This window comes from Podarcis liolepis, assembly GCF_965112155.1.
Source record: "Podarcis liolepis genome assembly, chromosome: 15".
Lineage (NCBI taxonomy): Eukaryota > Metazoa > Chordata > Lepidosauria > Squamata > Lacertidae > Podarcis > Podarcis liolepis.
In genome coordinates this window covers 12881249-12900204 of record NC_139566.1, presented here as the reverse complement: position 1 = coordinate 12900204, position 18956 = coordinate 12881249, and the positions used below count along the sequence as shown (strand labels likewise).

The following is an 18956-nucleotide window of genomic DNA, read 5'->3' as shown; positions in this document are numbered from 1 at the left end:
TTGGATAACACCCTTCTCCATCACAGTCTTAAAAAATAAAGCTTCGTCCAAGGCTCCTGGGTCACTGAGTGACGTCTCTGTATGTAACACGGAGCAGGGGATCTTGCAGATCTCCAGGGCTGCAAGAGGAGCCATCTTCCACAGGGAAGAAATTAATGATAACATAACCTTGCTCTCCTTTTCAGAGGAAGCAGGATAAACTCAGGGCAGGAGGCCAAAGCATTAGGACCTCCCTACACACTTCTTTTTAAAGTAATAGAAGATTGTGAAAGATGGGAAGGTATGCTTATTTACATAATTTGTACATTTGACAGATCTTCCATAATTATAAGTCGTGCATGGCCAAAACGGAAAAAGAAATCCACATAGTAAAAGGAAGTGATCTTATATCTAGTTTAGAACACCATCACATGAATGCACACCATGGTTTTAATAACAATTTTACTAAACACAGTGTTTTCAAGAACTACAGGCAGAAAAGAAACACGGAAGCTACAGCTTGCTAGGTGTGCAGACCACAAAGCTTCCTCTCATTTAAGCAGTGAGTGACAGCAAATCCGACGTCCTGCAAGGGCTGTGCTTCAGAGGCCATCCATCCATATGGGGTCTCACATACCTAAAGTCCTCTAAAGCAACCTAGAACTAGGAAACCCACTGTCTCTCTGGCACCATCAGGATGATCAATTGTGCCTCAAAGGCCACAGCGGGGGGTGCTGCTGCTGCCTCTACCTTTTGCAGGTTGGAGGTTGACCATTCCCCCTGCCCTCTAGGGATATAACCCTTGTTGCATGTTGGGAACTACTGACTACTTCTTACTCTAGGCACATACAAGACTCAACTCCCAAGTCGGTAGCAGCAGGGGAAAAAAGGTATGCTAAAAATCAGCTTTACAAATTAAAAGGGAGGTGGGAGAACCCAAAAACGATCCAAGTGCCTTTCCTCCAAATTTCCACGGTCGTCAGTGTCTGTTAGAGAATCAGTGTACACAGCAATTCTTCACGCCATCTGCCGCTGCAGGCAGGAGGTGCTGCCTCTTCCACAAGCGCCTGTTTTCACTGCTTTTGCCCACAGTCCAATGGCAACACGGACAGGTGCAGCCTTCACAGTCACAACAGGGTAGGAGTCTCTTTAATTTACATAGTGAAACTTTCATTTATTTACAAAACAAGAACCCAAAGGATAAAACGCTGCTTGGCTGGCTTTGGTAAGGGCAATGGTGGCAAACGCTCAGTTGATGAACGCCACTTCTGGGATCTTCCCCTCAGCCTAGAAGAGAAAAGGAAGAGTAAGAAGTTAACAGCAACCACCTCTCCTCCATGTCTGGTTCTAACAAGGAGACAAACAAACATGAAGTCGTCAGCAGAACCCAGGGGTTTTCCCCAGGCTCACAGGGTTGTGATAAAAAAGTTTTCCCAAATCCGGACTTGGCTCCTCTTCCAAAGGTCAGTTAAGAGGCCAGTAAGGGGACAAAATATTCTGAGGACAGTCACCCGTCCAAAGGCAAAGTCTGCTACATATCAGCTTCTCATTACTGCACTATGGATGAAAAGCAAAAGAGCAGAAACCAACAGCAATGGTTTCTGGATGCTCTCGCTTCAAATAACTCTGAATACACACATCAAGGCATATTACATAGGGGATGGCTTTCCTTGCAAACTTCCTCTGGGGGGAAACATGACCCTCAAATACGGCACATCAGACCCTGAGAATGAAGGAAAAGCCACCCAGGGTTCTCCCCTGTAACAGAACTGCAGTGCAAATCCATCCCAGCCATCACTTTCTGTCTCCAGGTTTTAAGCCTGGCAGCAGGTTCTGGTGGTCTCACTCTAGAAAAGCACCAGGGCACTCACCTTGAGCTGTGTAAAAACCTGGGCTGCATGAGCGTAGTTCCAATCATTGTCCAAGAGGCACCTGGGCAAGGGTAGGGAGAGATGATAAAGCAATGAGGCAGCAGCCTAACCTAATCTCATTTTCCCTCCCTGCCCCCCCACCTTGATCTCAAGACCATCTCCCACTCCTTTTTCCCAACTGCCAGTCTCCAGCAACCCCAGACTCACTTCTGAGACCACTCAAGATTCATGCCCGACTGCAGTGAGAAATTCTGCAGCATTTCCTGCTGCTCTGCCGTGAGCGTGGGCACCGGGCTGGAGGAGGGCGTGGGCGCTGGCATGACGAAAGCTTTGCGGATTTCCTTGTTGGTGGCCTTACGAATGAATAGCTGATCATTCACAATGCACAGCCTGCAGAGCAGGGGAAAAGAGCCAGGAGTGGTTAATGGAGGGGCTGCAAGTCTACACCCAACATAAGGAGGAAATATTGAGGGTAGGGTAGCCAGAATTCCCCCTTTCAGTCTGAGACCTGACTATTCCTGGCCACCCCTCTGATGGCAAGCAGAGGTTAGGATCTGCTAATGCATACACAGAACCTCCTACAGCTTGCTTGCTTGCATCTCTTGCCAAGCACTGCAGGATGCTCCCATAAATAAAGGAGCAACAGCTAGACACTATGCTTGCTTCTGCCTTCACCAAAGAGAGAAGGTCGCCATTTTCTAACAGTAGCAAAAAGTGTGGCAAATATTAGAAGTGCATCTAGCCAATGTTCAGTAAAATAGGTCCTGAAGTCAGAGAAAAAAATGGGACACACCAGCATGATGTTCTTTGAACCATGCTCCCACTGTTCCTGTGGAAAGTCAACTACAGCAAAAAGGAATTGTCGCTAGATTCGATTTCTGATAGCAGAGTGGAAATCAGGTGGCAATCAACCTATCTTGATGGCCTGGCTTTTAAAACTGTGCTCCAAGGAACCACTTTAAAATTTACTGAGAATATATACTTTGGAACACTGTAACTGTTAAGTAATCTGTCATCCCCCCTGCTTCTAAACATTAACATGCTTTCTGAAAATGCCAAAATCAATGCTAGCCCCACATCTTTTGCAAGAATTGTGACACACAAAGCTGCCTCACACCAAGTCAGACTGTTGGGTCTAGCTCAGTATTGCCTGCACTGACTTGCTTTACTGCACTGACAGCAGCTCTCCAGGGTTTCAGGTGAGTTTTCCCCAGCCCTACCTGGAGATACTGGGACTAAGTCTAGGACCTTCTGCATGCAAAGCAGATGCTCTAGCACTGAGCTAGGGCCCTTCCCCAACCAGCGCCAGGCTGTCCCCTAGAAATTATGCTCCTCCATAGGCTGGCCAATCCCCCAATGCCTCCAGCACATGGGCTATTTTTAAAAGCCTTTGACGTTCCCAGCTCCTGACAGACATGGCTGCTAAGGCTCTGTCTCTCATCCCCCTATAAATATTTCATCATCTTCCCAATACCTGCCCCTTTCAGAGAAACATCTGTCTTGCAATCCCTGGATTTGTCAATGCCTTGAAGCTCATAACCCTTACCCATTATTGCCAGCAGGCACAACGATGAACACACGGGTGAAGGCGCGCACCGAGTCGCGACACTTGCCATCCACTGTAGAATTTAGAAAGAAAGCGCAGGTTAGAGTTTTCAAGAAGGGGCACTGGGTGCTACAAGTGTTCTGACTTTCCCACTGTTCAGGATGTGTCACAAAGCAGGCTTTTAACAGCACACTCACCTTCCTTGAAGACCCCATTGACGGTGAAAGACAGCAGCGTGTTCTGCAATGAGAAAAGAAGGGTCTCAAGGCCAAAGAGATTGTGGCAGCAACCCACACAGATGTTATATACATCGTTTAACATCAAGATGTATACCCCACCTTTCTGTAATGAAATACTCACAGCCGTTTACAAGATAAATACACAGCAATAGAAACAATTACAATCATGCCAACTGAAAACAGACTAAAAGGACTGAAACAGTAGCAGCATAAAAAGAGATCTATGGATGGTTTTCCTGGAAGTAAATTGCCTTTGTTTTATCGAAAAGTGAGCAGCAATGGGGGGCATGTATTTATGGGGGGGGTGTAATCATACTTTGTTCCAGATTCCAAGATTTCCAGCTGAACAACACATATTTTGACTTTCTGCATAGAGGTAGCAATTTTTCTCAGCTCCCACTGGTTACCAGGGGCAAGTCAAATCTCCGCCCAACCAACAACCCATTCCTCATCTTTCTTGTTGCCCACTGACTTCACATACTCCTTGAAAGGTGGTAAGTGCTTGGCCAGTTCCTTCTCCCCTGACTCACCGTTTGGGCACAGACGTCCACAATAAAGGAGTTGATGTCATGCTGAGTCTTCGGGAGCTCGCTAAGGAAGGCCACAACGTTTAGCTTTGTGTGCTTGAGGAGCCTGAAGCGCATGGCTGGGGGCAGAAAGAGCAGAAGGAAGGTCAATTACTACCTTCACTGAAGTAAACCCAAAGTGGAGAAACCAGCAGCAGGTGTGTGTGTGGGGGGGGGGACAATCCACTAATGTAGGAGCATCTGCCCCAACCCTAAAAAATAAAAAAATCACTGCTCTTGTTCCAAAATAGCCAACCAATACAGTTTATTCACTTTAATCTGGGGCTTTTCTGTTATCCTCTTCCACAACTGGACTACTACGAATGAAGGGCTTCAGTGTGGATTTGAGAATTGTCCCAAATCCTTTCACCATTGCAGCTCCCCTCTTTTGTGCATTGGGGTCCCATCCTCCGCAGCAGAATCACTGGGCAGGGCCCGTCTCCCATGAAACACTTCTGATTACACACTGTCCTTAAAAGAGTCTGTAGCCTTGTACGCCCACCCCACCCCCGCCACTGGTCATTACTTACTGGGATCCTTAAGCTTCTTCACATTCCTGCTGTTCTTGAAGTATTCAGCCAGAGTGCTCCTGAAGACAAAACAAGAACATAAACGCCTACCCATTTCCCCAGGTCTTTCTTTACATAGCAGGAGGTGTATACTTGGCTGCAGTAGGCAAAATGTTGGATTTGGAGGCAGAGTGCTGAGGGTTAAATCCCAAGATGGCTCCAAAGTAAAGCAAGCAGCTCCATGTACTTTCAACTTAGTCTCTCTCTTGGTATGAGGATTTTTTAAAAAGTAAGCTGTGGAAGCACCACAAATCCCTGCCCTCTGAACAGTCTAGTTAGATTTATTTAACACCAAATCTTCTTCCCAATCAACACAATGCAACCAAATGGATGGCATCTTACAAAAAGATTTCATGCTTGCAAAGCGTGAAATACTTGAATGGGAGGCATGTGCAAGATCCACACACAGCTCTTTGAATCTCCTTGTGACTAATACAAGCAACTCTTGTTTACTTGGTATAGGTTGCAAAATACCCCACATCTTGGCACAGAAACTTTGGAAAGGGTGCACACAGCCTGTCTCACACCATGTCACACCAAAACCAAAGCACAGTGTAGTAGGGCAACGTGCAGTCCTCTCCCATGGCAAGGGAACAAATGTCAGAAGTGTAAACTTACCTGGAATGGTTGTGTAGTGAGAAGGGGATGCTCAGGGAGCAGCAGGCTCCATCGTGGTAGGCGTCCAATAACCCTTGCCGGTCCCCAGAATCATAGACAGTGTAATATCTGTGGGAGAATACAAACATTGCTAAAGAAACAGCCAGAATAGAAGAGAGGCTTTAGCCACTTTATTATTTCTATTATGTTATTTCCATTGTATTGGGTAAAAAGGTAAAGGTAAAGGACCCCTGACAGTTAAGTCCAGTCGCGAATGACTCTTGGGTTGCAGTGCTCATCTCACTTTACTGGCCGAGGGAGCTGACGTTTGTCCACAGACAGTTTTTCCGGGTCATGTGGCCAGCATGACTAAGCCACTTCTGGCGAAACCAGAGCAGCGTACAGAAACACCGTTTACCTCCCCGCCAGAGCGGCACCTATTTATCTACTTGCACTTTGATGTGCTTTTGAACTGCTAGGTTGGCAGGAGCTGGGACTGAGCAACGGGAGCTCACCCCGTTGCGGAGATTCGAACCGCTGACCTTCCGATCGGCAGGCCCCAGGCTCAGTGGTTTATACCATAGCGCCACTCGCGTTCCTATTTTATGGGGTACTGTGCCTCAATAAACCCTTTTGCTTCTTTCAATTACAGTACTATCAGTGATCCTTTTTGCTAGCCAAGTTTTAAACACTGGAATGCAATTTCAAACCCTGGTTTTCAAGTGCCAGCCAGCATCATTACCACTACCCTCTTCCCAGGAACTAACTTAAAACTTAAGATCTTTACCCTCTCTTTTTTTTCTCCAGCTCCCCTTTTTGTGTGTGCCAAAACCCCCAGGTTATAAACTTGTTGGCAGGCGCTCTGCTTTTCTTTAACGTACAAGACCTTGCAACTCTACTTACTGTTGCAGAAATCGCAGGATCAACGCTTTTAAGTCTTCAGAGCCAAAATAGCTGCCCTGAGTGGGGAGAGTCAAAGAGCGAAGCTGGATGTTAATCTGTTCCCCTCCATTCCTCCCAAACACCAAGCAAAATCTACCCAGTACCCACTCCAGCACCAGCCCTAAGGCATCCTATGCCACAGCCCACACCGAGCAATGGGACTGAAGCAAGGGCTCGAAAGGCGCCAGCTTTCTCAGGGCAACAGCAACACAGGCCCTCTCCCCTGCCCCTTCCGAGCATTTCTGTACCTTCGTAGGGGGAAGCGTGGTAGGTGCTTCAAGATCAAAAGCGATAGGAGGGGGGAGTTCATGGCCGTCCTGTGATGGGAGAGGCAGAAGGGTAAGGCAACAGTACTGTCAGATACAAAAGCTGGCTCAGAATCCACCTGGAATTTGAACAATTCACTCACCAGCCTCAGCAGCTTTGGAAACCGTTCGCGGATGGCGCTGTCAGAAAGGGGAAAAGGAGTGAATGAAAGAGCTTTGTGCCCCAAGAGCACTGCCCTCCCCCCACCCGTGGCCTACCTGGGTGGTCCCCACCTTCTGCTACCACCATCTTCCTACCTCAGCCAGTGCTACATGAACTACATCCTGTTGTGGCCTCTACCCACCCTGGCCACTGGCCATCATTCTCTAAAGCATCCTTTAAAACCAAGATGGGCAGTCTTGCAAAAAGAAGTTGCCTCAACTACTGTCAGGAGGTGGAGAGTTATCAATTTGTTATCCTGGGCCAAACAGATGCCCACCGAATTATATAGGCTGCCCACTGGTGATTCAGAACCCTCACCACACCTCGCTTCCTGGATTCTGAATTACAGAGCAACAACCAGCTCCCCAACTGGAAGAACTTAGGAGACAGGTCCCACAAGTTTCATTCCACGCATCTGGGCTTTCTTAGGAGCGTGGAGAAACACCACAAAATGGTGGCATTACCAGAATCTTTTAACAAAAGCCCCCCGCCCAAGGCTCTCAAACTGTATGTTTCTTTGGAAGCCTAAGAAATTTACACGTACAAGCATTTTAAACAAAGGTAGAACATGTACAAAATCAGGGACGGGTTGCTAAAGCTGCACGTGGAACCGTATTAGGCTCTGCATCTTCCGTTAGCTACGGAAGAAGCAACACGAATGGGGTTAAAAGGATTGTACTGCTTATGCTGGATTAGAGAACTACTGCAATCCAGTTTAAAGAGACATCTGATTATATTTTACATTTCCCACCCTGCGTATTAAAATCTGACTCAAGTCTCATCTAGGAGAAAATGCTGAGTCAGCTTTCCTTTAATATTGCCAGACAATTTAAGGGGAAAGTTGATCAATTTCACCATTATGGTTCTGTCACTTGATACCATGCAAGGGTGAGTGACAGTTAGCCAACTTCAAAAAATTAGTAGGTAGCAGAACATAGCCTTTAAAGTAAAATGCTCTGGTACTCTTCCCGTGGTAGTTTTACACATGCACACGGGTGCGAGAGGCAGAAGTCTCCAAAGCCATGTACTCAAAGTCTCCCTCTGCACTTACCTGAGTGTGTACTCACCCGCATGGCCCAATTTATAGGAGGAGCGCTCCACTGAGGCCAGAGGGCAGGGGCAGGGAAGGGAAAGTAGGGGAATGGACAAGAATTCCCACTGGTCATGGAGATGCCTGAGCCAACTTCCTGGCACCCAACTTAAAACAGCTTTGGGAGAGTTCCTGCATCAAGGCCCAAATCTAATTAATGACCATGGAAGATGCGGGTGGGGGTGGGGGAGGGAGAAGCAGAGGGACGCCAGAGGGATGGAAACAAAGAAAAAAAGGCCTGGAAACTCCTCCCTACTGATGCACAGCCTCATCCATCCTCCACACTGCCCCTCTTGACACTCCAACCCTGCAGAGATACAGATGCCTTGGCCACACAAACAGGGCTTCCAAGTGCACAACTGAGGGAGAAAGCGTTTTACTTGCAAGAAGCTTGTCACTTCAGTCTGCTGCTGCTGCTCCACCCAGAGTCAGCACCATCGTCACTCCCAGATCATCAAGAAGCAAAAGTCTCCCCATTAGAAACGGCGCAGAGGCTGTCCAAAAGCTACTCGCCGACGACAAGCCTGTGAAGGAGGGTTCTGGTGCCTTGTGTTTGCCAACTTCCCCGGAGGCGGGCGGAAGGGCTCCATTTGGCCACTGTGCGGCTGTGCCTGTCTTAGGTTGTTCCTTCCGCAAGGAATCTTACCCGTCACTGGCTAACCAGCCATCTGTGAGAGCCAAACGCACCAGGGGCACCCCAGGATTTAGCAGCTTAGCTTCAATTCTCCATAAGAAAGACTTCCACGTGCCTCTGTGCAATATGGTACTTCCAGGTACAGCATTGGGGAGCCGCAATATATAAATATAGAAGCAGGCAAGGCCACGAGCAAGGTGGCTCAGTGTGGCAGGCTCAAAGGAGGGTGGCAGTGCACAAGGGGAACTTGAGAGGATGGAACAGGCTGCGCATCCTGAGGTCCTAGAGCCCCGGGGGCAGAGAAAAGCAAGTGGCGTGTGCAGAGCGGAGAGTGGGAGGCAGACAGAAAAGCGGGAGAGGGGGGAAAGGAAGATTTCACAAGGAAGAGAAGCAAGGCTGGGGTGGCTGGGAGGTGCGATATGGCAGATCATCCACAAAAGCAAATTTCAGCTAATAAATGTAGTAATATCAATATGGGGTGGGGGAGGAGACGGGGCTGGGCAGTGCTCCAATCTGGCTGAAATAAAACCATTATCACAAGAATCACAACTCAGGATCCAGGAATGGGATGCAGCATCTTCAGAGATTTGGCTGCAGCCGAGGCAGATGGTGCTATGGGGTCAAAATAACCAAGCTGGCACCCCTAGGAGGGCAAAATACGCCTTTTGGCAAGAAACATCTTAATCATGCCCTGAATGCCCTCTGGGTAGGTGGAGGTATACCCTTCCAGGACATCTTAGGCAGCCCCAGGGCTACTGCTCACCTGATGTAGGTAGACTGGTCGCGGAAGCTATCGCACAACAGGTTGCCATCCAGCCATAGTTCCTCAAGCTTCAAGTCTTTTAACCTGTCCAAGTCACGGTCTGTCTTCAACTGAAGGGAGCCAGGAGGGAAAGAAAGAGAGCATAGTGAAGAGAGTGAAGATTTTACCCAATGGAAGATTCAGGCTGAGCTAGTGAGGATCCAGCCCTACCTGGTTAGAAGACAAATTGAGGATCTTCAGGTTGGGAGCCTTCTGGGGCAGCTCAGCCATATCATCCAGGCGATAGAGCTTGTTGTCACTCAAGTTCAGAGAAAGGAGCTGCAAGGACAGATGGGGGGGGGATTTGTGAGGTGTGAGTGAGAGATGTGCTTTTTGCCACCAAGTCACCTCAAGGCAGCTTTTGTTTTTTTTAGAAAAAAACCTCATTAAAAATAAATTAAACTACAGTAAGATTTCTTTATTTCTTTATTTATATTCGTATACTGCCCTCCATCTGTAGATCAGGACAGTTCACAACATAAAAATAGAAAATAAGGCACAAAATACACGATAAATACAAGAACAAATAAACAAAAAACGCAAACCCAATACCGCCACCCCTTCTAGGATGTTTGGTGTATGGTTTGTAATTACGGACCGCTTACTTACAAGGGTCCATATTCATTTGAGGGAAGCTGAAATCTTTTCAGCGTGAAATTTCAGAGAAATCACCAATCCCCGAGTGCACCAAGGCAAGAAAAAGGCTGGGTTGAAGAGAGGGAAAGGGAGAGAGAAATGGATGACCTCAGGAATGTTCTCCTGGATGATCCGCAGCACAGCTAGCATGCAGCTTCGGCGACTCAACACCATGTCAATGTTCTGGGCTACCAGATCTGGGGAGTTAAAAAATAGCATGAATCTCACTTCACTGCCAGCTGGAATCTGCAACAGAAACCCACCTCCGCCCCTGAAGCTGGAACCAGAGTTCTAGGTGTGTAGAAGAACAGCAGTCCCAACAGTGAAAAGGTGGGTACGGTGTCCTACCTGGATCTGTGTGAAGGTTCTTTAGATCCAAGGCCTGCTGGGAACCATCATATCTTTTACTCATGCAAAGCTGGAAGGAGAGAGAAAATTTCCATTAGATAGATAAGGCCTCAGACAGGTTTATTCCTGCCTGCTTGAGGGGAAGAACAGAATTTCAGTACCCGAAGCAAAAGAAAAAACCAAACCAAAGTTGGGAAGAGATTGTACAATACTCACAACCTGAACAGGGACTTGTTTTCCCACTAAAGACAGATGGCAACTCCCATTCCAACTTGCTAACCACTTGAGGCAGTTTAAAATCAAGGTTCCCAAAGAGAAAAACACCAGACACAAACCACTTCTGGGAATGCAGGGCAGACTGGCAAGTGGATGGCAAGAAAATAGTACTGAAGTTCTGGCACACTCCACTCACCTTCAGCTGCTCAATCTCCTCTGGTTTCAATTCACGCTGGACAGATGTTGGTGAACTGCATGGGTTTAAAAGTATCACAATCTGAAAGAAATACCAGTTGGAGATTGGATGGGTGCAGGTTAATCCCTGCCCAGGCTTCTTAATGTATGTAGAGAGGACTGGAGAACAAGATCTTGCAGGTGGGCTGGATCCTAAGCTCCCCCACTCCCCTTTGAGCCACTCTGGCCGATGTTGACCATCTCTCAATTACCTGACCTCACAACTTCAAAGGAAATAATTAAGAGTGCACTCCTGATTCTTTCCTTTCTTCCTTTGCAGGCACTGCTTGAATCTAAGCTGTGTCAGCAAAGGACGATCACATGAGGCAGGTCAGAGCTATAACTGATCAAGCAACCTCACTAGTCTGGACATAGCTAATCGCCCTCCAACCTCACGTATCCCCGCCCCCACTAGCCCCAGGCCCACAGAGGAAGAACAAACCAACCTTGTAGCCATCTGGGGCAACAATCTTTCGAGACACCTGTTTGAGGGCGTTGGCTGCAGAGGCATCTTCCACATAGAACACTACCCGATTATTGGCATAGTGTAGCTGCGGCAAGAGGGGGAAAGGTCTTGGTGTGAGACAGAGCTCATTCTTCTTTAATTAGAAAAAAAAAGGAGCTGATCTTCATAATTAATAAAGACTATACAACATGGAAGGTGCCTTGTAATGCCTCTGGGCACAGCTTTGAGTGACCAGAAGGTGCAGGATCTTTTAAGCTTCCCTATCACCAACACGTTCTGCTAATGCCAGACTCATGCCACCCCTAGTCTCCGCATTCCTTCATGATATTTTTATTTCACTAGCACCAGCATTTCCAAAACTGCTGAATTATCTACGACACAGTAAGTTTTTTCCTAGATTAAAATTGAAGGCACAATTCACTCAGATGCTCAAAAATGACTAACATTTTATTGATTGGTTCTGAGGGGGGGAAAGAGAGCAGTACCTCTCCCTTCAATTGCAGAGTAGTACAATTAATGCCTCCTGGCATCCTGCTCAGGTGGTTAAGGCCTATAGAAGCAACTGGGTATTCTAAGCAATGGTGGTGACTCAGGGATTCCCCTGTACCCGTCAGCTGCAGCATGGGATGCTAGTGTATAGAGCTTGAATTATGGGAGAAAGTTGAGGAACTTCACACAAGCTCCATTCCTTGACTCCTCTTTTCCCCAGTTCTAGCCAAACATTCTTGCTTGGCATTTCTAAAAAACAGTAGCTAAGTTTTCTGAGTAGAATCAATACTGGGCACACCCAAGGAAACGCAGCCTCTGCCCAGCACCTTATAATCTGAGTATTGCTGGTGCAACTTCTATCAGAATACCATTGGCAATTTACTAACTGGGGTGGGGGCAAGATCAAATCAATGCCACATACAAGCTCCTGATCCAAATGACAATGGGTGCTAGATGCATCTGACATGGCGGTTTCAAGGAACACCCCAGCTCCTATTGCAGCACACAATTTGGGAATCACAAGACTGTCAATTCTGTAAAACAGAAAGGAAAATTCTTGCCCAGGGAACATGTGTATGCCTCTCTTACCTCCACAGGAGTGAAGGGAACGCTGCACAAATTCTGAATGACATTAATCAGCCAGGCCTTTTCATATTTCCTTCCATAGGGAATCTGAGGGGAAGAAAAGCAAAAAAGCCAATCAAGGCAAGAAGCAGAACCATACCAAAGCTTTGATGTGGTAATAATATCCAGCTCTCAAGTCCATTTGCCAAATGGTAGGTTGGGGACATTTTTCACTGCATCAGTGGGGAAGGAAGAAAAGCTTTTGGCTAATCTGGAAATGTGAAACCTGGGAGGCACCCATTTTGTAAGCTATGGGATAAAAAATGCTACAATTCAGCTGGAAAGAGAACAAAGAGAGATGTTTCTAGGCATAGGTGAAATGGGAGCAGCAAGATTTTGACTTCCAGTTTAGGAAAGTGCAAAGGCTATGGAACTGGAAGTCCATTGTGGATGACTGAAGGGCTTTGGCTAGGGATGCACAAATCAGCCTATTTCCATTCTGTGTCCATTTCCATGTCAATCATACGCCCATCCCTTCCCATTTTTTTGTGGATAAAGGTAACACAAAAAGTTGTATGTAGATTGTGTATAAAGTGTGTACATTCTTCCCCTAAAATATGTTTATTACTTTCAATGCTTTTTCCTGCTTAACAAAAATGAATTGTGTATGCATCATCCCCCACAAAAAGATTCACATGTTTGAACCAAAACTGTGGAGCAAAATTTGGAGAAATATGTCATCTTATTGACAGCTAAGTCTGGGATCAGCAAATGAGGTATGTTCGCTTTAAAATGCAGACTGCACAAATTTCTCCTCTATTCCTAGCTCTGGCCTATCACCCTCTGACATCTCCTCAAATCGGCTCTCTAGCAAAACCAGCTGACCCAGGCATATACACTGAATGGCTGGACTGGGCATGTTGGGAGAAATAAATCAGATGTAAAAGCCTGCAGCTGGAGAATCAGCTCAGGAAAAGATTTGAAAAGATGTCTAGATCCAATGGTTGATGACTTTCACTGAAGTTCCTAATCCCATTAAGCTTAGGTATAACTATATTTAGCATCAACTGTACACAAGGGCAAAACCCATGAGTACAAACAGTCTCTGGATACATTTCAATATGTGCAACTCAAGGACGTGGACTGTTGGAGAAGTGAGACCTGACTGCTCAATCCCTGCTCCTCCTGGCTCATAAAACCTGCCAGTGAGGAGATGCAAATGCCTTGTCACAAGATAGTACTGTTCCACCAAGTACAGAGGGTAGTGCTAAGATATTTAAAGGCAGGGTTCCTCCTTAATCCCCCACATACTGGATAATTTCTGGCCAGTTTCCAACTTGGGCAAAAAGAGGGAGCTCACCCCTCCTGGTTTGTTCTCCTGAGCCTCTCTGCAGCTTTCAGTAGCATCAACCTTCTGAACAATCTGGGTGTGATGGGACTTGGAGACATACGTTTGTGGTGGCTCTAGTCCTTCTTAGGGCAACAGTTTCAAAAAATGGTGCCATGTGAATCCTGTCTGATGCCCTTGTTGATGGTCAATTGCATCTCTTGGGGTTCCATCTCATTTCTCATGCTATTAAACATCTACATGGAACCATTGGGGGAGGTATTCTGCAGTTTGGAGGATCTGTGTCACCAACACCTCTTCCATGGAGGTTTTTAAGCAGAGGTTGGATGGCTATCTATCATGGATGATTTAGTTGAGATTCCTGCATTGCAGGGGGCTGGACTACATGACCCTTGGGTCCCTTCTAACTCTATGATTCTATGAACATGCTGATGAGACTAACTCTCTCATTTCCATCTAAATCCCCCCCAAAACCTGTTCAAGTTCAGAATCAGTGTGCAGTGTTGCTAATGGCCTGGATGCTGGTGAAGAACTTGGTTCATTTAAAATCAGGGAATGGGGATTCATGCTGTCTTGGATGGAATTGCACTTCTTCTGAAGCCTTGGGTTTGCAGTTTGGGCGTACATGCAAGGACATGACCTAAGGGCCTTCTCTAATGTCATTTCACAGTCACACAATCTTTTTTATGTAACTATCCTTTGGCCCGTCAAGCTGACTTTTCTTTTTTAAAAAAATCATGACTAGTCTTATTATGTTTGTGGCCTCAATTTGTATCTTTGATAGGTTTTATCTGCTCTATTTACTTATTGGTTTTAAAATGTGTTATTGTAGTATTATTACTGGGTGGAATCTACTGAAGTTCTATTTATTGTACCCTACTGAAATGAATGGGCCTAAGTTAGTCATGTTGGTTAATTTCAATGTGTCTACTCTGAGCAGGAATAACATTTGATACAGCCCACTGTTAGCTTTCTTGGGTGTTATATGCATAAAGGCAAGATAGAAACTGGAGTAATAAATGCATTTAATCTCCACCCCCAAATACACAGTGTTAAGAGGCTTGGTTGTCAAAGTCAAACCATAGTGCTGCTTGTTTCTGTTATAAAAGAAGGCAGCATTATCTCAACTCCAATCCTGTGAGGTTTAGCTATTTCCCCTCCCAAACCACATGGGACTGCAAAGCTACCATGTAGGGAAGGACTGACCTGCAGATTACCAGCAGAACTGAAACTGGGAAGCTCCCTTTCTACCCTGCTTAACAATGTTCTCATGCCTAACTCAAAAAGCGGTAGCTCCTTGTGTTTTCAGCACACTCAAGTCTGAAAATTATTCAGGTAAACCAGCTGCTCTGTTAAACAATTAACAATGAATTGACACAAAGATTGGACTGATTGTTTCAGATCAAAGTGTGCATGAGAGCTAACCTCACCTCTACAGCTCTTTTCTGCCCACTTCTCCTTTTCTTTCTCCTCATGCTTCTGGAACATTCAATATTCAGTCCTCACCTCCTACCTTGGCCTCATTGCCTCTGGTCTGCTGTTTTCTCAGTCCCCTGCTTGGCCTGTTCTTCTTTGCTTAGGAGGGCATTTTGCCAGCCCCACCCTCCCCTTTAGAATCTAAACAGTTTAGCCAATGACACGCAGCATTGCTTAGGAACTGAATAAGCAAGAGTCCGTCAAAACAGCAACTCTACAGGAACAGAGCACCTCTGCCAACAACAGCCAGGGGTCCTTCAAGCTCCGCTTCCAAATCCCTCCCCTCCCCCATGTGACTTACTGAAACCTTGAACCAGCTCCTCTTGGGGGCATTGCTTCTGGGGCCAAGCCGCTCTAGGGTAGTCAGATTCTGTCTCACTGTGAGGCTTATATTGCTTAGACCTCCCCGCTCCCGATCTCTGTTTGGACGACTGTAAGGAGTGCTGAGGAGTAGAAAACAAGATTTCAGAATGGAGTATAGCAGAGTGTCAAATTAAGATATGAGAAACCTTGCCCAGAAAGAAGTCTGGATCAAACACTCAAATTATTCTACTTCGCTGGTTTGTTTCTGTGGACAAAGCAGTAATAAAAAGCATTTGGTCCCCCCCCCCAAAAAAATTTTACAGAACTAATCAGACATTTAAATGGTAATTATACCCGCAACTTAACTTTACTCAATGAACTAGGTAACTTGTGATTCTAGCCATTTTTCCAAACGATGAATACATTCAATTATCGGTTCCCTGATTATTATTATTATTTACTTCACAGATTCTTCATCTGGTTGCAGCCAGTTAAGTGCTATGCTGAGGAATGATTCAGATGACCTCAATTTTCCATCTTTGTAGGTGCAGGAAATGTGCACAGAGTCCCTCCCCACAGCAGAGAACCTGTACCTGGTTAGGCAAGAAAGGTTCACATCCCTTCAAAGAGCTCCACCTTCTATGCTTTTTTTTAAACTAGGGTGTGTGAGGGCCTGTAAACTAGAGCATTAAAAACAGAGCAGGTCACAGGCTTTTACCATTCTGATCTTCGTTAATACCAGCTCCTTGACCTTATTCACATCCTGCCTTTAACCAAGTGATGCCCTAAGAAATGGTCCCCTTATTTTTCCTAGACTTGCTACAAAAACCTTTCTATGGGGTTGGCTGGAGATCTTATGAAATTCACACACTTAAATGGTTCACTAGCAAAAAAACAAAAAAAGAACACTTTTTAAAAAGTGTCCTTAATAGGGAACATCTATTCTTTTTGAGAATTACACTTTTTGGCCCCAGTGTACTTCCGAAGAAAAAGGAATGAATATTCTCTTTGCTGAAAACTATATAACCAGTACAGGATTCAAAAGTGCTTCAGACCTTACAGGAAAATGGTGGTGAAGTGTCATTCTGCACATAAGGTGGTTCTCCCCCCCCCCCCGCCCCCACTTAGGGTTGTATCCAACTAAGTTCCACTCAGAGTAGACCCACTGAAACCAATGGATTTAAATTAGCAGTATCCATTGATTTCATTGGGCCTACACTGAGTGGAACTTAGCTGATACAACTCATAATGCCTATCTTATTACAGTCTTCTGATATAAGTCGCTGTTCCCATTTGACAGATGGGGTAACTGAGGCTGAGCAACAGCAGCATGCCTACAAACTAAAGTATGTTTATGTCCACCCAAGAGAACACTTTACTTACTAGCGGGATCGCAGCACATCATGAGGGTCACTCATGAGAACATCTCCATCCTCCTCTTCAAGTCGGCTACGAGGACTGGGGCCTGCGCCGCTCCAGTTCCGCGGGTGATGGTTCATCTCACTGTACATCTTTCCTCGGAAGGGGCCTCGACCTTTTCGCCTCCTCCCTGGGAAGCCCCTGTTGCCACCACCTCCACCCACACGGTCATCATGTTCTATGTAAGGGCAAAAAACTGAAGTGTCAGAAGGCTGTCAAGCAAAGTATTCAGAGAAACAATCACACCAGGTAAGTCTCAAAAAGCAAACTAGAGCAGGGATAGCCAACACGACACCTTCCAGACATTGTTGGATTCCAGTTCTCATCATCCCTGAACCACTGACCATGCTGACTGGTGCTGAAGGGAGCTGCATTCCCAACAATGTCTGCAGAACACCACACTGACTACCCTTGGGCCATCAATTGCCTTCTTCTACACTCTGTGCTCCCTACAAAATTCAGCAAGGTGCCCTCATGCTTCTGAGTTCTCAACAGACAACTAGAGAATATCATGAACTAGGACACACCTTCCCATTCACTTCCTCTTAACAAGTCTCCATTCCCTATCCACCACCACCATTGCCTCCCTTCAGCTTCCCCCAAGGACCTGAAATGGTGAAATTCCTCTCTCTGTGCTCTTTAACTCTATCCAAATCTTCTTAGTTATCCCTGGAAAGGAACCCTCTCCAAGGAGCTGCCCCTGCCACCTTGCTTCATTTTTGTACAAAAGCAGGTTCTCCTACCCCTGTCAGTGATACATGTATGTGTGTGTGTCACATTGACAATACTATAGACACAAAAAAGAGCTGACTCTCAAGCCTTCAAGCTCCTTAGCCTTTTCTCAAAAAGGAACCTCTACCCCGCCTAAGGTTCCCCATAACACCTTCCTCCATACCCCCCTCGCCTCCCCTAATAGCCACTGTCTTCACCTCCTCTCTCCTTCTGCCCTAGAGCATTCCCTGCCTTAATTGCCCCCACCCTCCTGCTCCTCCCCCTCCCATCCCGGCCCACTGCCCACAAACCCGACCCACCCTTCCTGGTCTTCCATCCCTCCTTCCACAGGACTGCCAGTGGCCCACATAGTCACCCCCCCCCAAAAAAAAGGTTCCTGACTCCCTAGAGCAGCGGTGCCAACTTGAATAAAATATTGGGAGGGGGCGGACGGACAGGTAAGCCGTGCCCCACACAATCGATCACGAGGCGCACAGGCGCCGCGTGAATGACATTGCCCATCAATTTCGGAGCGGAGGAAGCGGGAGGCGGACCCTTCAAGTATCTCATTGGGGGAGCCGAAGGGACCTCGGCCCCTAGGAGTTGGCTCCTGTGCCCTAGAGCAGCTCTCCAGGCGCTGCCGGGCTCCTCGCTAGCGACGCGGGCCGGATGGGACCCGGAGTCCAACAGGACCTGGAGGCGCAACACGTTGGGCTACCCGTGTCTTTAAAGTACCCTCTCGGCTTCGGCCCGGTTCCCACCCCTCACGCCAGCGAAGCCCCCCCCCCCCCCATATCCCCTGGCCTGACCCACCCCCGCTGCTCAAGAGCCCCCCGCCCCCGTTCCTCTCCTCACCGCTGTAGCCTCCTTTTCCTCCGTCGGCCATCGAGGGAAGCGGCCCTGAGGGAGCGTCGGCGCTTCCCCGAGCGCAGGATGAGGCCGAGAGAGAGGCAAGGACTCGGACAGGTACAGGCACCTCGCCTCTCGCTCGAAAGATTAAAAACAATAGCAGCAAGAATGACGGCGGCGATGATAAATCCGCTCTCGAGTCGGTTGGAAAGCCAAGCCAGTTGCTCCCTCCGCTCTTTCCCTCACGAAGTATTTTTCATCCAACTGAGGGGGGCCCCACGCGCCGCACTGCGCATGCCCGAAACGGACGCGCTCCCGCCCTCCGGTGATTATAGTACGCGAGCACGTCAGGCGCGCCCTCAACGCTCGGCTTTGTGACCATAGAGGTGCCGCGGCTAGAGCTTTCCGCATCCGGAGTTCTACTTCCGGCTCGTTTAAAAGGAGAAGGAAGACGGACTCCTTCGCTTCACCCTTTTACCTACAGTCGCGGAGAGAGGGAGCGGCGCTCGTCGTAGGGATGAATGGAGGAATCTCATTTTTTTTTTGGGCGCGCAGCTGTGGTTGGGCAGCAGCTCCCGAGCAAACAGGGCTGGG

At 47.2% G+C, this 18956-nt stretch overlaps 1 protein-coding gene across 1 annotated transcript; it reads right to left on the bottom strand.

The window, feature by feature from the left end:
* Window positions 1–424: 424 nt before the first annotated feature.
* On the bottom strand, window positions 425–18734 carry NXF1 (nuclear RNA export factor 1). The gene is made up of 21 exons (XM_083477560.1): window positions 18369–18734; window positions 16767–16980; window positions 15382–15523; window positions 12281–12364; window positions 11184–11288; window positions 10700–10780; window positions 10288–10357; window positions 10048–10136; window positions 9475–9582; window positions 9265–9374; window positions 6719–6755; window positions 6558–6626; window positions 6271–6326; window positions 5389–5496; window positions 4732–4790; window positions 4166–4281; window positions 3594–3636; window positions 3397–3469; window positions 2058–2240; window positions 1851–1911; window positions 425–1266 (listed from the first exon to the last, which is right to left on the bottom strand). Exons 1-21 carry the CDS (start codon window positions 18397–18399, stop codon window positions 1228–1230), a joined length of 1878 nt encoding a protein of 625 aa, XP_083333686.1. The 5' UTR covers window positions 18400–18734; the 3' UTR covers window positions 425–1227.
* Window positions 18735–18956: the final 222 nt, after the last annotated feature.